General features: G+C 42.5%; 2 protein-coding genes across 2 annotated transcripts in view; both read left to right on the top strand.

Moving 5' to 3' along the window:
- The window catches only part of SCHIP1 (schwannomin interacting protein 1), a 179,582-nt gene that overhangs the window by 1,999 nt on the left and 156,520 nt on the right, over nt 1–21,063 (top strand). The gene's annotated exons all lie outside the window — the stretch shown is intronic.
- Nucleotides 73–448, top strand: LOC112447733 (cytochrome c-like). The gene has a single exon (XM_059888784.1). It carries the CDS (start codon nt 73–75, stop codon nt 385–387), a length of 315 nt encoding a protein of 104 aa, XP_059744767.1. The 3' UTR covers nt 388–448.

Genomic DNA, 21,063 nt, shown 5'->3' with positions numbered 1-21,063 from the left:
AGGACATAGGCTCAGACCTGCATGTCCTTGGACTTGGAGAGCAGGACATTGTGAAAAGAGAACAATCTAAACATGGATAATGTTGAAAAGGACAAGATTTTTATTCAGAAGTGTGTCCAGTGCCATACCATGGATAAGGGAGGCAGGCACAAGATTGAGCCAAATCTCCATGGTCTTTTTGGGCAAAAGACAGGTCAGGCCCCTGGATTTTCTTACACAGATTCCAACAGAAGCAAAGGCATCTCTTGGGGAGAGGAGACACTGATGGGGTATATGGAGAATCCCAAGAAGTACATTCGTGGAACAAAAATGATCTTCACGGGCATTAAAAAGATGGCAGAAAGGGCAGACTTAATAGTTTATCCCCAAAAAGCTACTAATGAGTAATAGTTGTGCATTGCCTTGTTTATTACAAAACAGAAATGTCTCATGAGCTTTTTTATGTGTACCACATTTAAATAGACCTCATATAGCAGTGTTCCAATCATGAATATCTGGTAGGATATTTATTTTGGATAGTCCTGATTTATATAGACTGACTCATGGTTAAATTAATATGATCAGCTTTTTGAATTTTGATACTAATGCTAGTCCAGCAAGTACTATCTCTGTTGTCCCCTTCTAAAGACATGACGGGACTTGATGAGTAGTGTTCAGCTCTTCATAGAGATGGTGAATGCCATCTCAAAACCTATAGGAAACTGGTTTTACATTTAAGTTTATATAACTGATTACATTAATATATTTAAATATGGAGGATATCCCTTCACTGTGTCATAGAACAGCAAGACTCACCTGTGTTTCACGTTATATTCATTAGCCTGCTAAAGGCAAGGGCTGAAGGTAAGCTGGTAATGTCCACTCTATCTTTTTGGTCTTAACTATTACCAATTCAATTAAAATCCCCTGTATCTAAAATGTTGCCTTTTATTCAATGAAAGGCATTTTAGTGCAGTTCATGTATAAAGCATATAAAGAATATTTAATTCTTTTCATATTTCATAGGTGATCTGTAAGGTCACATGCGGAGAAGGCAATGGCACCCCACTCTAGTACTCTTGCCTGGAAAATCCCATGGACGGAGGAGCCTGGAAGGCTGCAGTCCATGGGGTCGCTGAGGGTCGAACACAACTGAGCGACTTCACTTTCATTTTTCACTTTCATGCATTGGAGAAGGAAATGGCAACCCATTCCAGTGTTCTTGCCTGGAGAATCCCAGGGACGGGGGAGCCTGGGGGCTGCTGTCTATGGGGTTGCACAGAGTCAGACATGACTGAAGCAACTCAGCAAGGAAGCAAGCAAGCAAGGTCACATGGGCTTCCCAGGTGGCAGGTAAAGAACCCACCTGCCAATGCAGGAGGCATAAGAGATGTGGGTTCAATCTCTTAGTTGGGAAGTTCCCATGGAGGAGGGCATGGCAACCTACTCCAGTAATCTTTCTTGGAGAATCTCATGGATAGAGGAGCCTGGCAGGCTACAGTCCATAGGGTCACAAAGAGTCAGACGTGACTGAATTGACTTAGTACACACACAAGGTCACATGCTTTTAAAATTTAGTTTCATGAGCTATAGTGGCAAACTTTGCTTTTGAATTCTTTACTAAGTCAAACTAAAGTTATAATTCAGGACTGTCTTTTAAATCGCTATTCCAAAACACATATAACTGTAGAATTATCATATGTGATTGGCAATGGTGCTTTGGCCAACTTGTTAGAAACATTAAAGGAGATACACAATCAACAAAAATGTATAAACTATGTGATTCTAAGACTTCAGATAATTAAAAACAAAATCACAGATCATAAATAAATTAGAGGAATCTTGGAATCCAGTAGAGACTCCATAAATATTATTTTTCATTATTTTCTCTATGACTTAGGAAACTATATTGTTCCTTGCAGAGGAGGAAATGAGTTTTGAGAGCAGAAACCAGCTCTTTAGCACAACTTTAGAATCCCTGTTACTTTACCACCCTTCTCCCCACCCTCCTTCAAGAAAGAATGCCCAAGTCCCTAGAAAATCCATTCCTAATTATTAACCAGGCTCATTGCTCAGAAGTTTTTCTTAAATCAAACTCACTTCCACCTATTTTGTGTTCAGAGATATGAATACTTGGTTGTTTCCCTATGGTATAAGGATAATCCATGGGCTTCCCAAGTGGTGCTAGTGGCAAAGAACCTGCCTGCCAATGCAGGAGACATAAGAGACGTGGGTTTGATCCCTGGGTAGGGAAGATCCCCTAGAGGAGGTCATGGCAGTGCACTTCAGTATTCTTGCCTGGAGAATCCCATGGACAGAGGAGTCTGCCGGGCTACAGTCTGTAGGGTGTCAAACGGTTGGACACGACTGAAACAACTTAACCACGCATGCACACAAAGATAGTCCATATGCGTGAAGAACAATGGTAACCACCTTCAGTTCAGTTCAGTTCAGTCACTCAGTCGTGTCCGACTCTGCGACCCCGTGAATCGCAGCACACCAGGCTTCCCTGTCCATCACCAACTCCCGGAGTTCACTCAAACTCACGTCCATTGAGTCAGTGATGCCATCCAGCCATCTTATCCTCTGTCGTCCCCTTCTCCTCCTGCCCCCAATCCCTCCCAGCATCAGAATCTTTTCCAATGAGTCAACTCTTCGCATGAAGTGGCCAAAGTCCTGGAGTTTCAGCTTTAGCATCATTCCTTCCAAAGAAAACCCAGGGCTGATCTCCTTCAGAATGGACTGGTTGGATCTTCTTGCAGTCCAAGGGTAACCACCTTAGAATCTCAATAAAGGTGGTCTATCCAAAAGCAAGTTTAAACAGCATTTTTAATGGATTTTTGTTGTTGTTGTTATTAGAAGCCACATATTATAAGTGGTTCAGTAATAACCAATCACTAACTTTCAGTAAAATCTCCTAACACATTCCCACTGCTGTCTTTAAGAACATGGTTAGTGCCACTCTCAGAGTTTTAATCATTCACTGCTGTCAATTTAAGATCAGGGTTGCCATACCTGCAATGGGGCTGTGTGTAGGACACAATGTTAAATTGAAAACATTCCTTCCACCAGCTTAGAAAGGTGATGATAAATAGCAGCAGCAGCAGAAACATTCCATTGGAAACACAAATCACAGCACGTGCATTGGCTGGGAATTGAGAGCTGTCATTTTTAACCCAAATAAGGGTAGGTCACCCCTGTAGCCAATCTTCTAGCGGTGGATTAACACCACCTCTGTCAGGACACTGGTGTTTAGGATCTACCCTCGGCCACTTAAAGTAGCTGTGAGACTCTGGGCTAGTTCCTTTATGTATCTGAGCCTCAGGTCCATGGTCTGCCTCCTGGGAATGACAGTAATACTCATACACGTGGTTGTGGGAAGAACAGGAAAGTTGGAAGTGCAGAGTCAGACATGACTGAGCGACTTCACTTTCACTTTTCACTTTCATGCATTGGAGAAGGAAATGGCAACCCACTCCAGTGTTCTTGCCTGGAGAATCCCAGGGATGGGGGAGCCTGGTAGGCTTCCGTCTATGGGGTCACATAGAGTCGGACATGACTGAAGCGACTTAGCAGCAGACGTACTTCTGTGTCTGTATACTGGCAGAAAGAGTTGGAATGGGGGAATGCAATGGTCTAGGTTGAGCAGGTGGAGCAGAGAAATCCCCATGGAGTTGGATCTCTTGACACATCTTTGATGCCCCCTCCTTCCCACTGGCCCCAGGCACCTTGAGCTTGTCAGATGCAATTCTTTCATGAAATTACCAAGCTGGGGGAGCCTGAGGAAGTGTCTAGATCAGCTGTTTGCCTTCAGTCAAAGCTGCACTTGAAACCACCAAGAACAAGGGCCACCTTCCTCTGCTCAGAGAAGGAGCCTTCAGTTTCCAATCTGTGGTCTCCCTGCATCTGGGCCGCATTTGGGAAGCTATTCCTTTGCTTTGTACTACAAACCCATTCTCTCTCGGTGAGCTCCGAGTCTGTCCTTGGTTATAGCAAACTGCTATCCTGCCTGTGGAAGCGGCTGTAGGGTGGGGCGTACTCATGGCCACATCTTCTTTTAGGGGAGGCACTTCCTGTTTCCTCTCTGATTAATCACCAGGTGAGCACACATGCTTCTTGTTTGACTTTACCACATCTATCCATCCTCTGCCTTCCCTCTCCCTACTGCAGTGCTTCCCAAACTAGAGAGAGCATGCATCAGCAAGGCTTGTTAACACACACAATGCTGGGATCCATCCCGAGTTTCCGACCTGTAGATCTGAGCTGGGGCCTATGTACAATTTGTTTAGGAACCACTCATCTAGTCCAACACTCAGTCTCAATCTACTGTTTCCAGTTACCTGCACCACCTCCTGCCTTCCAAGATAATATCTCCTCTCTGTTCTTGGGGGTTAAACAAAGCCTTCTCCTCACCACAGACCTATGCTACTATTTAGCAAATTCTAATTGCAACAAGCATGGTGATAAACACTTTACTGCCATTATTTGTAATTTTCCCCAACAACCCTACAAGTTTGATATTATGAGACCAACAGAAAGAGAGTGAGTAACCAAGATCTCACACGTGACAGAGAGCAAATGTGGTATTCACACTCAGATTGATCTGGAAAGATTTACTCTTTCCACTCTTCTAGGGCTGGCAAATAGATGTTTAACTTGTATGTCAACTCCAGTTCATTGCTAGTTGCTGCCAGAAACACTCGGTTGAGAGTCCCATATGGAATGGGTGCTCAGCAAGAGGAGGTACTAAGATTGTGAGCTGTACCTGCTGTGATGCAGGAGTGGAGAGAGAACCCAGTTGCCACGTGTTTGCTATGTCGCATGTGATGCCTTGTTCGTGGATCAGTTTTGTCAGCTACTAGAATCAGATGTGGAGAAGGCAATGGCACCCCACTCCAGTACTCTTGCCTGGAAAATCCCATGGATGGAGGAGCCTGGTGGGCTGCAGTCCGCGGGGTCGCTAAGAGTTGGACATGACTGAGGGACTTCACTTTCACTTTTCACTTTCATGCATTGGAGAAGAAAATGGCAACCCACTCCAGTGTTCTTGCCTGGAGAACCCCAGGGACGGGGGAGCCTGGTGGGCTGCCGTCTATGGGGTCGCACAGAGTCGGACACGACTGAAGCAACTTAGCAGCAGCAGAATCAGATGAGAGATGGGTTTTACAGACTTGTTTCACAGAGAATAATAAAACATTTCCTTTTTCATCTCCTTCTCCAAAGGGTGAATCTAAATTATTGAGGCTAGATTTGAAAAGGTATAATAGCTTGTAAAGTAAAATGAAATCCAGTTAATATACATATAGTAGTAGCCACAATGGACATTTAGCCTCAAAGTGGTGGAAACAAGAGAATTTATTAATTATGTATGTCTCTGTATGTTACAGGGGCTTCCTTAGTGGCTCAGTGATAAAGAATCCGCCTGCCAATGCAGGAGGCACAGGTTCTATCCCTGGGTTGGGAAGATCCCCTGGAGAAGGAAATGGCAACTCACTCTAGTATTCTCCCCTGGGAAATCCCATGGACAGAGGAGCTAGGTGGGCTACAGTCAAGGGGTCACAAAAGAGTCAGACATGACTAAATGACTAAACAACACCAACAACTCTATGTTATATGTCTTTCATTGTGACCTGTCTAACAGATCACCATGTCCTGAATAATCCACTGTGACTTAATAAGGCGGCAATGGCATTTCTGGTTTTGTTCCTCCCTCCACTCCATCACTAATATTCAGTGTGAGATTTGTTATTTTTAGTGTCTTGGTACTTTATCTAAAAAATGAGTTTGATAATGCTTTTCTGCTTCTTCCCAGTATGTATTATGTATGTGGTTAAATGAAAAATAACCTTATGGCATCTATTATTCAATCCACAAATATTTATAAAAATTTATCCCCGGGCTCTGGGGGTATAGCAGCAAACAAAACAGACTGTTCTCATGGAACTTACATTCTAGAGAGGGGAGACAGACAATAAACAAGTAAACAAAGGAGAAAAGTGTGTATCGTGATAAGTATACATAGTGAGAGTGACTCTGTACTGCTATTTTAGAAGAGGTGACCCAGGGATGATATTTCTGAGGAGGTGACATTTTAAAATAAGACATTAATGTGGAAAAGGAGCCAAACATGGCTAGTCTGGGAGTGGAACAGTCCAGGCAGAGAAAAGAGCCCATGCGGAGATCCTGAGGTTGGAGGTAGGCAGGCGCCAGATCAGGTAGCCTAGTGGGGATTTTCAGCTGGGGGTGATGCCACCCTCCTTCCCCTGCCTAGATGGTGTGTGAGGATATGCAGCTGGTGATTTGGATGCAAAATACAGAGTCGAGGACAGCACTGTTAGCTTTTGTGGGCAGGACCAGGGATGCTAAACTTCGTGCACTGCTGTGGATGGACACACACAAGAAGATTTGTCCTGCTCTTCCTGTCCGCCACATACTGTCTCTGTTGAGAAAGCCTGAGGAGTCTCTGGGGTAAGAAGCTTGAATTTTATCCTGTGGACAGTGACAAGCTCGTGGAGAACTGTAAGCTTTAAAAGATGGTCTTTAAAAAATAATTTTGGTTGAGAGGCGAGTGAACTGTGAGGGTCAGAGGTGAAGCAGGGAGATTCAACAGGCAGCTATTTCAGTAATCCAGAGTAGAGGCGATACAATAGTGGCCTGGGCAGGGGAGTCACAGTAATGGTTTTGAGAAGTATTGGGTTGACCAAAAGATTCATTCAGGTTTTTCAATAATATGTTATAGAAAAAGCCAAACGAACTTTTTAGCTAAGCCAATATTTCTACCTTCAAGAAGACTGCTTAAGTAAGTAAATATAAAATGTTTTTTCCCATGACAACCCCATGTTATCTTTTTAAAAATTATTTATTTATTTATTTATTTATGGCTGTGCCGGGTCTTTAAGCATATTTAAGCATATTAAAAAGCAGAAACATTCTTTGCCAGCAAAGGTCTGTATAGTCAAAGCTATGGTTTTCCCAGTAGTCATTTATGGATGTGAGAGCTGGACTATAAAGAAAGCTGAGCACTGAAGAGCTGATGCTTTTGAACTGTGGTGTTGGAGAAGACTCTTGAGAGTCCCTTGGACTGCAAGGAGATCCAACTGCAAGTCAATCCTAAAGGAAATCAGTCCTGAATATTCATCAGAAGGACTGATTCTGAAGCTGAAACTCCAATACTTTAGCCACCTGATGCAAAGAACTGACTCCTTGGAAAAGACCCTGATGCTGGGAAAGATTGAAGGAGGGAGGAGAAGGGGACGACAGAGGATGAGATAGTTGGATAGCATCACTGACGTGATGGACAGGAGTTTGAGCAAGCTCCAGGAGTTGGTGATGGACAGGGATAGACAGGGAAGGACAGGGAAGCCTGGTGTTCTGCAGTCCATGGGGGGTAGCAAAGAACCAGACACGACTGAGCGATTAAACTTAACTATGCTGGTCTTTGTTGCTGTGCAGACTTTTCTCTAGTTATGGTGAAAGGGGGCTACTCTCTAGTTGCTGTTCACAGGCTTCTCATGGCAGTGGCTTCTCTTGTTGCGGAGCATAGGCTCCAAGGCACACGGGCTTCAGTAGTTCCGGCTCCTGGGCTCTAGAGCACAAGCTCAATCCTGACACACAGGCTTAGTTGCTTCACAGCATGTGGAATCTTCCAGGGTCAGGGATGGAACCATGCCATGTCTCCTGCATTGTCAGGCAGATTCATATCCACTGAGCCACCAGGGAAACCCTGTTATCTTTTATTTCTCCTTTAAAATTTTTACAGTTTTGGAATCTGCCTGTCTCCTCTATAGCCATTTAACAGAATCTTTGTGGCACCAAATTACAGACTTTGCTCTTTCAAATGCAAGTCCTTATCCTCTTGCACTTTAACCTAGAAGATCTATGTGCATTTCAAGTTGTTCATAGCTCAGGGAAGTAATCTATTTGATTTGGGCTTGTAAAAAGAGATAAAATTACATGCGCTACTTGAATAACAATATGTGATTTCTCTCTCTGAAGGGTCAATAGGAATTAGCCTACATACATCATTTTATACAACTGATGCCTAATCACATGAATAACCGAGTTCACCTTTTTTCTGCCAGAAGAGGAACATTAAGTGAACATCACAATCTCTTGAAGAGATTCCAGGCATTTCAGTACTAATTTTACTAGGGCAGTAAAGTCTTGCAAATAGTTTTCAGGTGCATCAGCTACTCCCCGACAGAGGCAATTCAGCTTCCAAAATTCTAGAGAATTCCCCTCGCTTCTATCTTCTTTTTTCAGCTCATGGCTATCTCTTCTTCCTGTCCCCTCATGGCAAGTGCCACCATACTGCCCTGCCCCCACAATGTCCCTGCAAATGCAGAGATCCATAAAGCACAACACGGAAACCCATTAGCTCACCTGCAGAAGAACGTACTTCTCCAATAGCTGGGGGGAGAAGCACTCTGGCCCCCAGGCTGAGCTGAAGGGGTGGAGGAGCAGAAGAGAAAGGCAGCTGGCTTCAGGCCACCTCGTACCAGTGAACGGCTCCACTGAGTGTGAAAGTCAGGTGGTGGTCTTTCCACCAGAATCTTGTGTCCGCAGAGCAGAGAGAAGTATCACCAAAGAAACACTTGGGACTGGATGCAGAAAGGTGAAACACCACACCACAGGCTCCAGCTAGAGCTGGTGGAGCCAGGGACTCACAGACTCATATCTTGCCTTCCAATTTTGAGATGAAACTGAAGAAGAGAAAGAGAAAGTGGATAGGACCAACACCCACCCCCAAATGAATTATTTAAACCCAACACCCAATCTATATAAACCAAACACCTAGGAATTAAACAAGCAAGTGGTCTCACTGAACTGTAAATACCAACGAAGAAGCAGCTTCGTCTTCACCTCTGGGTACAAGCGTGGTCCAGCAAAAGTGGCCCTTCACAGCCGGCTGCAAAAAGGGGGGAAGAAGGACCATGGAATGGAAGGGAAACAGCAACTGCTACACATTAACAAATCCTGTCCCAACCGTGTGAATTTGGACAAGGTCAGCTTCTTGGGCTTCTGAAAAAGAGTTGATCAAAAGTTTGTTCAGACTCTGATGTGCACTGAGAGTGTAATTCATAATTCAGTTCAAGGTCTTCATGGCTTCCCTAAGATCAGATCAGATCAGATCAGTCACTCAGTCGTGTCCGACTCTTTGCAACCCCATGAATCGCAGCACGCCAGGCCTTCCTGTCCATCACCAACTCCCGGAGTTCACTGAGACTCACGTCCATCGAGTCAATGATGCTATCCAGCCATCTCATCCTCTGTCGTCCCCTTCTCCTCCTGCCCCCAATCCCTCCCAGCATCAGAGTCTTTTCCAATGAGTCAACTCTTCACATGAGGTGGCCAAAGTACTGGAGTTTCAGCTTTAGCATCATTCCTTCCAAAGAAATCCCAGGGCTGATCTCTTTCAGAATGGACTGGTTGGGTCTCCTTGCACTCCAAGGGACTCTCAAGAGTCTTCTTCAACACCACAGTTCAAAAGCATCAATTCTTCGGCGCTCAGCCTTCTTCACAGTCCAACTCTCACATCCATACATGACCACAGGAAAAACCATAGCCTTGACTAGCCTCTTGCAAAACAAACCATCCACCTCACCCAATTCCTACTTCTCTCTCTCCCTGAATTAATAACTGTCCCCATGCTGCCCCCATTGGCTCCTGAGAATGCTCCCATTGGCACACCTAGAACACTACTGCTTTTCTTTCTTTATCTGCATCTCTTTCTCTATTAGCTCTTCAAACTGCCCACCCTCCAAAGGAGGTACCAATGTCAGGATTTTTCTTATGAATTCCAGAGTTTAGCACTGTACCTGACACTTATTTACTAGATGTTTAGTAAATGTTTGTTACTGAATGAATGACTAGAGAGGATCTAAAAACAGAGAAGAATGAGCCTGAGCCAATTCAAACCTCAAGAGCCAGCTTTTGCTAAAAGCCATATATTCTGCCCATAAGATCTTGGACTTCTTGGAATTAAAAAGAGAGAGAAGAGGGAATTTTAGATATTATAGCAATAATTTTCAGACATCAGTTTCTAATACCCTATGTCTCCACTGAGATACACCAATTTCACAGGATTTTAGAAACACCAGAGTGTTACCTAGCCTTAATGGAATGTCTTATATTTGTAAAAACCTAGTATAAATTGCTGAGTAGAAGTTTCCAGATCCCTTACTTCATGACTTCATGCCTCTTTAAGCTGTTCTTAGGGAGGTGGGGGGAAAAAAAAATCAGAAAGTTTAAAACTGCCTGCATCTTGTCTTCATCAGCTTTGATCCTTTCCCTTATTTAAAATTCATAATCACCCTGGCCTCAATTAGAATTGCTAAAGAACATAGGAAAGGTCATATAGGATGAACCCCCTGGCCTGTTTAGCCAAGTCACCAAAAACGGTAAAACCTTGCTGATGTGGTGCTGGGAGGAAGGGAGGGGCTTGGGGCTGCCAGCAGAGGTGGTCCAGAGCCTGACAAACCCCTGCTGGTCCAGGTCCACGAGTTTGGATGTGAGGGGACTGAGATTCGGTGCAGAGGCAAAACTTTCGGGCAGCGGCCAAGTGTTTGGTGAGCTTTAGTGTGATCAGGGAGGACCACGCACGGGTGACTCCAGCCTCAGGAAAGGGGTCAGAAGGAAAAGGGAAATGCAGTTCATTGTGCCACTTCCTTGCACCAGGCCTGCTGCCCAACGGATGCTTCTGCAGGGCTGGGGCAGGAAGTCCCTGCCCCCAGATATGTGGAATCGCCAATGGCATTTCTGAGGGGTACTGAATGAGAGTTTCTTCCAGAACACTGTCCACAGGGAAGAATAAAGTACATCTCCAACTTCAGTGTAGTGATGTGCTACTTAAGGTTCATCCACCTACTTGTCTAAGCAACGTGAGTAGCCAATGTCATGAACTCAATTATATTTTAAATTTTTCTGTCCTCTGTGGAAAGAATTGAGTCTGTTTGGCCTTCAGCAGTGCTGTCCTGAGAGTGGGGAAGAGCCCACTGTGAGACCATGATACAACCAGAGATATGATGACAGTAATAAGCCGTATTTGGAACCAAAAAGAGCAGGGTTTTGGTAATGCTGGAGACCCGGGTTCAATCCCTGGGTCGGAAAGATCCCCTAGAGAAGGAAACAGCAACTCACTCCAGTACTCTTGCCTGGAAAATTCCATGGATGGAGGAACCTCATAGGCTACAGTTCACGGGGTTGCAAAGAGTTGGATATGACTGAGCGACTTTGCTTTCACTTTTTTGGTAAGCTCCTGGGGGTCTTATCTAAGGGGTGCACAAGGGGAAAGCCCTGGGAGGTGAAAGACGATGTATCACTGGCTGCTGGGGAGTTATATCAGGAGTGCACATTTGCTGTGAGTCTGCAGGCTGTTATTCAGGGCATGTGCTTGATGACATGAGGGGCTGGCGTCAGTTTAAGCCCACCCGACCCCCGTCACAGGCCTCTTAGCCAAAACATTGAATGCTGAGGCAGCAATAGCTTGGAGTAGTTTAGCTAAGCTCTGGATCATACCCTTTTGTAAAATGTTAAGGAAGAGGTTAAGCTAACTTTTAGGATAATGTTGAGGAATAGAAAGAAGATACAGAGGAAGAAAAGTGATCAAGGTGTGATACCCAGAGGGCCTCAAAGAAGGATCTGACTTTAATTGGAGAGATGGGAAATGCTGGTGTTCACGTCATCATTATTCTTTAAACTCTACATAAAGGCTTGTAGACCCTGATTTGTATTTATGATGTATTTTAAAATTAAAAAAAAAAGTAATTCCTTCCACAAAATAAGGACCCAGAGTCTGAATGAAAGAAACTGATCAAGAACCAAAAAAGTTGCCAAAATAAGGTCACTAAGACCTTAAATGAAAAGATAAAACATTAACCAGAGAACTAATACTCTGTTGCTCTGCCATCCCCGGTAAGACTTTTGCTGACTGGAGAAACCATCATGGGAGTGAGAAGCATTAGAACTTATCTATGAATTACATTTGAGAGAAAATACTTTTTCCTCTCCCTTCCCATGCTGCTCATCAGGGTTAGCAGTGATTCAGAACACTTTCTTTTCTAAAGTTGAAAGGTTAAAAATAGTGCCCACGTTCTGTAACCATTGGACAGAGTCCCACTTGATGTCAGAATGTGCTGTCTGTAGCCCTGGGTCTCCTGAGTGCCTTATCCTGCCCCTGGCAGCTGCCTTTCCCTCTCTTCCTCTGTCCGAGGCTCTCCGTTATGCCCTCTGCACCACCTCAATATTTCTTATGTAACTTCACTCTTTACATGCCTCAGATAGCTCATTTTTTACCCTGAGCCCCCAGCTTAGCCAAGTTCCCAATATTTCGTTCCTTTGATCCTTCTGTTAAAACCAACCTCTTCCTCTAATTATTTTCTTTTCCACTCCTTTGAACCCCTTCCAGTTGCCTCTATTTCTCAAGAAGCCAGGTGTTTAATAAAGAATCTGGATGAGGTTCAGGCAGAATCAGGTACACGCAGCTGCTTGCCCTCAGGTCACTTGTTACCTCCTCTAAGCAGCGAAGATGGTTTACTAAAGGCCGGTGACATTCCAGAGACATGATGGTGCCCTGCACGTGGCAGGCGCTCAGTAATTATTGCATGAAGGAATTAATTGGGATCTCTTTTAAATGAGCTACGCTATATTCCAACTTACACTTAATCTGTTTCCCTATCCCACCGTCAGCCCAGGTCTTTCTGCTTTTCCTATTTAATAGCTTATTTCTGTGGTGCTTTAGTACACACATTTTCAAATCAATTTTCTTCTGTTTCCTGCTTATATGGTGCTAAGTCGCTTCAGTCGTGTCCGACTCTGTTCAACCCCATAGACGGCAGCCCACCGGGCTCCCCCGTCCCTGGGATTCTCCAGGCAAGAACACTGCTCATATATTTAACCTCATTAGTTTAATTCAGGTTGTAGGATTTTACTAGTATCTTTGCTTACCAGATGAGCATTATTTCTAAATTATTCTGTTTTACCCCTTTCTCTAAATAACTGAGGTTTATTCTCTAAATACCCCTTTCTCTAAATAACATCATGTTCATATTGTCTTATTATTAATTTCTCTTTACTAGAGAGTAGACTTTGCTTCTGTATTTGTGAATTTTCAGTATTTTTTAATTAGCCACAGTACAAAGTTCGTCATATCCTATGATTCTGACACAGGTTTGGGTTAAGGATAAAGATCATTGTTTTAAAAAGGTATGATGTCTGGGATTTGCTTCAAAATAATCCAGAGGAAATAAGACTACTGTGGGCTGATAATTGCTAGAGTTGGGTGATGGATACATGGGGTTCATTGTGCTATTCGATTATGTAAATGTTTGAAGTGTTTCCACAATAAACACTTTTTTAAAAAAAGAAATATATAAATAAAATGTAGATGTATAAATAAAAGTTGACACAATGGGTTATCTCAGGATATACAGAGGGAATGCCTCCAGCACTCTCTAGCCTTCCCTGTCGCTGTCATCTGCTGGAGGTTCAGCCAGCCCTCTAGGCTCACTGTGAAAGTTAGCACTGGCTCCTCCTCTTCCTTTCTTCACAAACTCTTATTCTCACCTGAGAGATTTCCTCCTGCCTATGTGGGACTCCTTCAGCACCTCACATCCGCAGTGCTAATCATCTGCCCTTTCACGCCCTTTCAGCAGCCCACAGTCCTGTGTCCTGACCATACTTCAGTTTTTTACATGATACAGATCTCTACGTGCTGACTGTCTAGCACTCTGGCTAAGGCCTTCAGGTTATGTTTTAATACAGAATTTACTTTTCCTCAGCATCAGTCAACACACAAAACACACATATAATCCAGCCATTTCTGGCTTAAAATCCTTCAGGTCTCTCTGTGAACTTCAAGGTCAAGTTCAGTATCCTTCACATCCAGCTTGAGATTTCCTACCATTTTCAGCTTCTTTCTCTACCATCCTCTGATACTCACTTTCTCTTTTCCAATTATATTAACATCTCTCATTTGTGGGTGACAGATCATGCTTTCTTAACAAACTGCTGAACTTTGACCACACTGTTCCCTGAGATGGGGGTATCCTTCCATCATTTGGCATCTGGAGGATTTCAGCAACTTTCACTTACACCTCAAGACTCAATTCAAGCATCACTCCTTCTGGAAGACTTCCCTGGGCGGTCCACATTGAGTTAAATGCCCCGTTCCAATACTTTTTTTCACTGGACTCTTTGTCTACACCCACCCTAATATTTTGAAACCCAACTGTAATCACTGCTGTTCATTTCCTTTCTACGCTGTGAACTGTTTGACCTCTTTCAACTCTTTCTTTCCAGAACCCAGCACAGTGCCTGGCACATGGTAGATATTTCAATTAATGAACAGAGAAATGGAAAAATGAATGCTGTTGTCTTCTGAAGGTAGCACCTCCCTACTCCAGGGCCTTCTCCAGAAGTCTAGGTCCTGGACAGTTCCTGCAGGACTTTTGCCTCCTGATTGCCTTCTTCGCCCCACCTGACCCACCTGGTTCTAGCTGTAACCCAACTGTCCCCATTTCCGCTGAGTACTTTCTACTTGGTGTTCCATCAAGATGAGTGTTGCCCAAAGTGTGATACACAGTAATTTTTAGGTGATACTCAGACAAATGTCTTTTGACAGTCTTGTTTTTACATTCATATATATTTTGCAGAAGGGAATGCACGCATAAAACCTGTAATTTCACAGAGAATATTGCTTAGGATGAGACAAATGTAGTACTGTCCTGGGAATCAAGCTTACTTAGACCTCATAAATCAGGGGTGCGGTGCTCAGGCATAATCATAAGTGTTCCAAGCCCTCAATAATGGAACCCTCAGCAGTGCCCATTAGAAGCATAGACAACCAAGAGGGAAGGACTCCCACATACTGAATTTTACAAGTACCTCTGTGTTTTATTAAGTGATATGTTGAAATATCACTTCCTAAAGTTGCTGAGTATATATATGTACACTTAAATATAGCAGATTAAATAGTTGAATATTTTTGAGCTGTCTTAACCACATCCTTGGTCTTCCTAGGTGGTGCTCGAGGTAAAGAATCCACCTGCCAATGCAGAAGACATAAGAGACGCAGGTTCAATCCCTGGGTCAGGAAGATCCCCTGGAGAAGAGCATGGCAACCACTCCAGTATTTTTGCCTGGAGAATCCCATGGATAGAGAAACCTGGCAGGCTACAGTCCATAGGGTTGCAAAGAGGCAGACACTACCGAAGCAACTTAGCACGCAAGCATGCACATAAGCCATGTCCTAATGCAAGTTAGTGGGTTAATATAGAAACTAACAGGTTTGTCTCATTGATGTGGATCGTTATTTTTGTCTGAAATCCTAACTAGAAATCCTAACTGGATTTCTAGTTAGTTTGATCCAAAGTTCCATTATAATCAACAAGAAACTTATATTCAACCATACATTTTATTTATTTGTTAGCTGTGCTGGGTTTTAGTTGCAGCACGTGAGATCTTCAGTTTTTGTTGTGGCATGCAGGGATCTTTAGTTGTGGCATGCAAACTCTTAGTTGTGGCATGTGGGATCTAGTTCTCTGACCATGGATGGAGCCCTGCGCTCCCTGCATTGGAAGTGCAGAGTTTTAGCCCCTGGACCACCGGGGAAATCCCCAACCACACATTTTATAAGTCAGTTTGATTTATTCTGTTTTTCATTTGTCACTTTTACTTTTCATTTTTAAAAGTTCAGTAACATTGTTTTTATAGAATTTACATATTTCATCAAATCTAATACATCACTTATAAGTAAAACACATCATTATTTTATGTGCTACTAAAATATGATGTTGCCAATTATAATTGTAAGATGCCATTAATTCTAAGATACATCTCAATTTCAGAGGTGTTAAAATTAATTTTAAGTTGATAAAATGTCATATGTGTATACTTTACTTCTATTTCAGCACATAATAGTTATATTCCATTTATCATAGTAATATAAAGTTTCTCCTTTGAATGAATGTAATTGAACAACATTTGATTTAGCGTAAAATATTGTATAAGTTGGAGTAGAGGTGGTATGTGAGCATGCTGTCTTGTTTTATTCTTTGCGACTCCATGGACTGTAGCCCGCCAGGCTCCTCTGTCCATGGGATTTTTCAGGCAAGAATACTGGAGCAGGTTGCCATTCCCTCTTTCAGGGGATTTTCCCAACCCAGGATTGAACCTTCATCTCTTGCATCTCCTGCGTTGCAGGAGAATTCTTTACCTGCTGACTCATTGGGAAGCCAGAGGTGGTACATAGTACGACAAAATCCTGGAGGTGGTAGCCAAGTGACTGTGCCTTAGACAGGAGTCTAGTCCCAGATTCTGTCCCTTGTTCACCCCTGCCAGCTCAGACCAACCCGGCCACCCTCTAGCCCTGTGCCCAGATCCACATGAGGGAGAGCCTGACTCTTCCACTGAGAGTGGGAGAGGAGTCTGAGCCCATGCTCAGGAGTCTGAGATGCCCATGCTCAGGTTGAGGAATGTGACTATCATTCATTGAAGTTATTTGATGAGAGTGAAAAGAAATTCCCAGGAAATAGACTCATTATAGGCATTGGAATAACCTGGTGTGTGTGTGTGTGTGTGAGTTTCTCAGTCGTGTCTGAATCTTTGCAACCACATGGACTGTAGCCTACCAGGCTCCTCTGTCTATGGAATTCTCCAGGCAAGAATACGGGAGTGAGTAGCCATTCCCTTCTCCAAGGGATCTTCCCGACCCAGGGATTAAACCTGGGTCTCCTGCATTGCAGGCAGATTCTTTACCATCTGGGAATCCCAGGGATTCCCAGGAGCAATCTGGACTTGCCTCTATTTAAATAACAGCATACTCAGAGGTTTCTCTTTTGTTTTCTTTTGAACACAAGAAATAAGTGAGGAGAGGAAAAGAGCATTTGAGTCTCTGCTGATGAGCAATTTATTCACTGAAAATGGCTGAAAAGTGAAAGTGACTCAGTTGTTGTCGACTCTTTGTGACCCCATGGACTGTACATGGGATTCTCCAGTCAGAATACTGGAGTGGGTAGCCTTTCCCTTCTCCAGGGATCTTTCCAACCCAGGGATCGAACCAGGTCTCCCACATTGTGGGCAGATTCTTTACCAGCTGAGCCACAAGGGAAGTCCAAGAATATTGGAGTGGATAGCCTATCCCTTCTTCAGGGGATCTTCCTGACCCAGGAATCGAACCAGGGTCTCCTGCATTGCAGGCAGATTCTTTACCAACTGAGTTAATGGCTACCTGAGCACTAAACACTCAGTTTCAGTGATTATCAAACCAAAGAATGGTCGACTTTGTTCTTCATAATAGATTTGTCAGTTGAGAGTAACTATGAATAACCTGAAGCAAAATGTATTTCATTGAGAAAGTAGAGAAGCAGCTGATTTCCTTCTTCCAGAATAAGAAAAGTAAAATAACTTTAGAGGAAAGAGTGAAAAAGTTACGTTACTATTGGTGAAACTCTGTGCTTTTGTATACCATCTCCCTGGATGTTGCAGGGGAATTTGTGTTCCTCATGCTTCCAGCTCTCACCTTGCTCTGGATCCAGCCTTTGGACTGCAGTGCACACTTCCCTGGGAGCCACACACAGAACCCTCCGATTAATTCAGTGCTTATTCTTGAAGGTTATTGTCATCATTAACCAGATGCAATAGTGCAGGAGATCACAAGCCATATAGGCTCTGTTGCTTGTCTGTTTTTGCAAACTTGATTTGGAAGGTTTTAATGTAGGTGTAATTGAGAAGATAAATTGAATACATATGCATATTCTAATAAAGGTATTCTTCCAAGTCAGCAAATAATCACATCATATTAAGGACCAAGGAAACTATTACAGTATAATAAAGTGGAAAAGCCTTATAATAAAAGATTATTTATAGGCTATTGGTTATTAGTACAGTTTTTAAAATATAATCAATAACAATTAGCAAAATTGATAATATTGGAGATACAGCTGCTTCCACTCACTAGTGCAAATAATACGAGCAATAATTCTATTTAGTAATATCAACCTAAAGCTAAATCTCTCCTATGCTCTTTGTCTGTCTTTATGGGTGTTTTTGTTTATCAGATCATTACTACATATTTTATAAGAACTATTTCCTGGTATTCATAAAACTTATTGATGTCATACAGTAAATTTTGAAATGTATTCCTGGATTAGAATAAAATTATAAGAATAACCCAGTCCTGTTTCCTTTCTCCAAGCAGATGTAGTGGTCAGAAAGCCAAATATATTAAGAAGCAGAATCATGGGATCTTGACGTCTTAGGTCAGGTTCCCTAGAAACAGAGTCTGAGACAGGGATTTGCGTACAGGTGATTTCAGATCAATTCAGTTCAGTCACTCAGTTGTGTCTGACTCTGCAACCCCATGGACTGCAGCACGCCAGGCCTCCCTGTCCATCACTAACTCCCAGAGCTTGCTCAAACTCATGTCCATCGAGTCGGTGATGCCATCCAACCATCTCATCCTCTGTTGTCCCCTTCTCCTCCTGCCTTCAATCTTTCCCAGCATCAGGATCTTTTCCAATGAGTCAGTTCTTCATATCAAGGGGTTTATTAAGGGATAAGCCTGTAAGAAAGTGAGAGGAGCAGGATGGGGCAGGAGAAATGCCAAGTAGCATGTGGATCAGACGGTCTATTCCTGGCCTGATGAAGGCAGAGGGATAAATTGCACAATAGAAGATAGCTGTGAGCCTTCATAAGCCAATATTCACAGCAGCTGGGGGGTGGGTGTAGGGGCCAGGAACACGGATCTGCTTGGAGCATTAACAGCACTCTATGCTATGCTTAGTTGCTCAGTCGTGTTTGACTCTGCAACCCCATGGACTGTAGCCCACCAGACTCCTCTGTCCATGGGGATTCTCCAGGCAAGAATACTGGAGTGGGTTGCCCTGCCCTCCTCCAGGGGATCTTCCCAACCCAGGGATTGAACACAGGTCTCCTGCATTTCAGGCAGATTCTTTACAATCTGAGCCACCAGAGAAGCTCAAATAATATAACCTTAGAATAAATATGTTGCAGATTCCAGGAATCAATCCGGGATCTAGGAATCAACCCAGGGTCTCCTGCATTGCAGGTGGATTCTTTACCAGCTGATCTACCAGGGAAGCTCCATCTTTTGGTGACTGGACGTGAAGCACAGATGGGAGGGACAAGGATGGTTCCCAGGTTTATGACTTGAACAAATGAATAGATTCCTGGATATAACAGCAACATTCCCCTCATGGCACCAAAAATTAAGATTATAGAATGATGAAAAGATTCATTTTATAAGAAATTTTTCTTTAGCTTTTACTTTCTAGGTAAAACTACCAACTTCGTGATGTATTTGCACAGGTTCAGTTTTCCATTAAAAAAGATAAAGACTTTCTTTTTAAAGTTTGCTCCAGGTGACTCCAGTGGTTAAGAGTCTGCCTGCCCGTGCAGGAGATGCAAGAGATGTAAGTTCAATCCCTAGGTCAGGAAGATCCCCTGGAGAAGGAAATGGCAACCCACTCCAGTATTCTTGCCTGGAGAATCCCACAGACAGTCCACGGGATTGCAAAGAATCAGACACGACTGAGCACACACACACTAGACACACTTTTGGATCTTTTCTGTTTATTCTGCTTCCTGTTGAAAATAGATCCCAACGGGTTCTAGGATTTTAATAATTGAACATTCAATCCCAATATTATGTTAGTTTTTAATGAGAAAGTAGTTATATGTTGTTCTTTTTTTAATGTTTTGGTTTGTTTTAATTTTTAAAATTTATTTTTTTTTTTGCCTGCGCTGGCTGTCTTTTGTTGCCTAAAGGTGTCTCATTGCAGTGATTTCTCTTGCTGCAGAACACTGGGCTCTAGGTGATGGGCTCAGTAGTTGCAGTGTTCAGGTCCAGCTGTCCCTGGCATGTGGAATCCTCTAGGACCAGGAATCAAACCTGTGTCCTGTACATTAGCAGGCAATTCCTAAGCACTGGGCCACCCGAGAAGTCCGTTATGTGTTATTCTTAGCATATTCATCCTTTACTCCAGAGCTCATTAAACTATGGTCTGTGGGCCAGATCAAGCCTACAACCTGGTTTTGTATGGCTGGAAAATTAGGAGTTTTTACATTTTTAGAGGGTTGCTTAGGAAAAAAAATAAGTAACATTCAGTATGACTATATGATTCACAAAGTCAAAAACATTTACTACTTAGCCATCTACCGTAAAAGTTTGCCAGCCCCTGCTTCCATTCATTATGGTCTCAAACATTTTTTTCAGAAGTGTGCTGATTCAATCTATATTTTGAAAGAAAATCTTATATTCAAAAATTTTATATTAATAAGCCATTTTGTTGTTGATCAGTCACTAAGTCGTGTATGACTCTTTACAACTCCACGGATTGCAGTACCCCAGGCCTCCAGTCCCTCACTATCTCCTGGAGTTTATTTACTCATTATTTATTAATTAGTCAAATTTATTTTTATTTGCTTATTATTTATTTATTAAACAAGCAATTTATGAAACTCTAAAATTATTTTATATGAAGATTCATCACAGAATTTATATAAATAAAATCTATCTCATTGGAACAATCATTTTTATGGGATTCTGTAACAAATTTAGAATCATTCATTTTGAATAAAATAAATATGCATAATTTATTTTCTAGTTTGAAAAAATGTTACAACCTATTCCATGATGATTGTAAAGAAATTGAAAAATACAAATAGATACAAATGTTAAAAAATCACCTGCAATTTTGCCTTCCAGAGTTAACCACTATTAACATTTGGCTACATCTTTTTCTAGGTATATATCCATTTAATTTTTTAAAATGTGGATCACATTGTGTGTATAATAGTATACCCTCCTTTATTCATTTAATGTTATAATTTTCAAAAGCATCTTACTTGACTGCATTTATTCCACAGAATGAATATGTCACAATGTATTTAAACATCTTCCAATTTTTTGACATTTAGGTTGAAGCTAATTCTTCACTATTGTATATGCCACAATGAGCATCTTTATGTGTAAATCCAGATCCTCGTTTCTGTGTCCTTAGGCTACATTTTTTAAAGAGTAACTATTGTCTCCCCTCCCATTCTCTTTCTTGTTTTTCTTACAAA

The sequence above is a fragment of the Bos taurus genome, chromosome 1 (assembly GCF_002263795.3).
Source record: "Bos taurus isolate L1 Dominette 01449 registration number 42190680 breed Hereford chromosome 1, ARS-UCD2.0, whole genome shotgun sequence".
Lineage (NCBI taxonomy): Eukaryota > Metazoa > Chordata > Mammalia > Artiodactyla > Bovidae > Bos > Bos taurus.
Note: the sequence above shows the minus strand (reverse complement) of the source record. Positions and strands in the feature narration are given on the sequence as shown.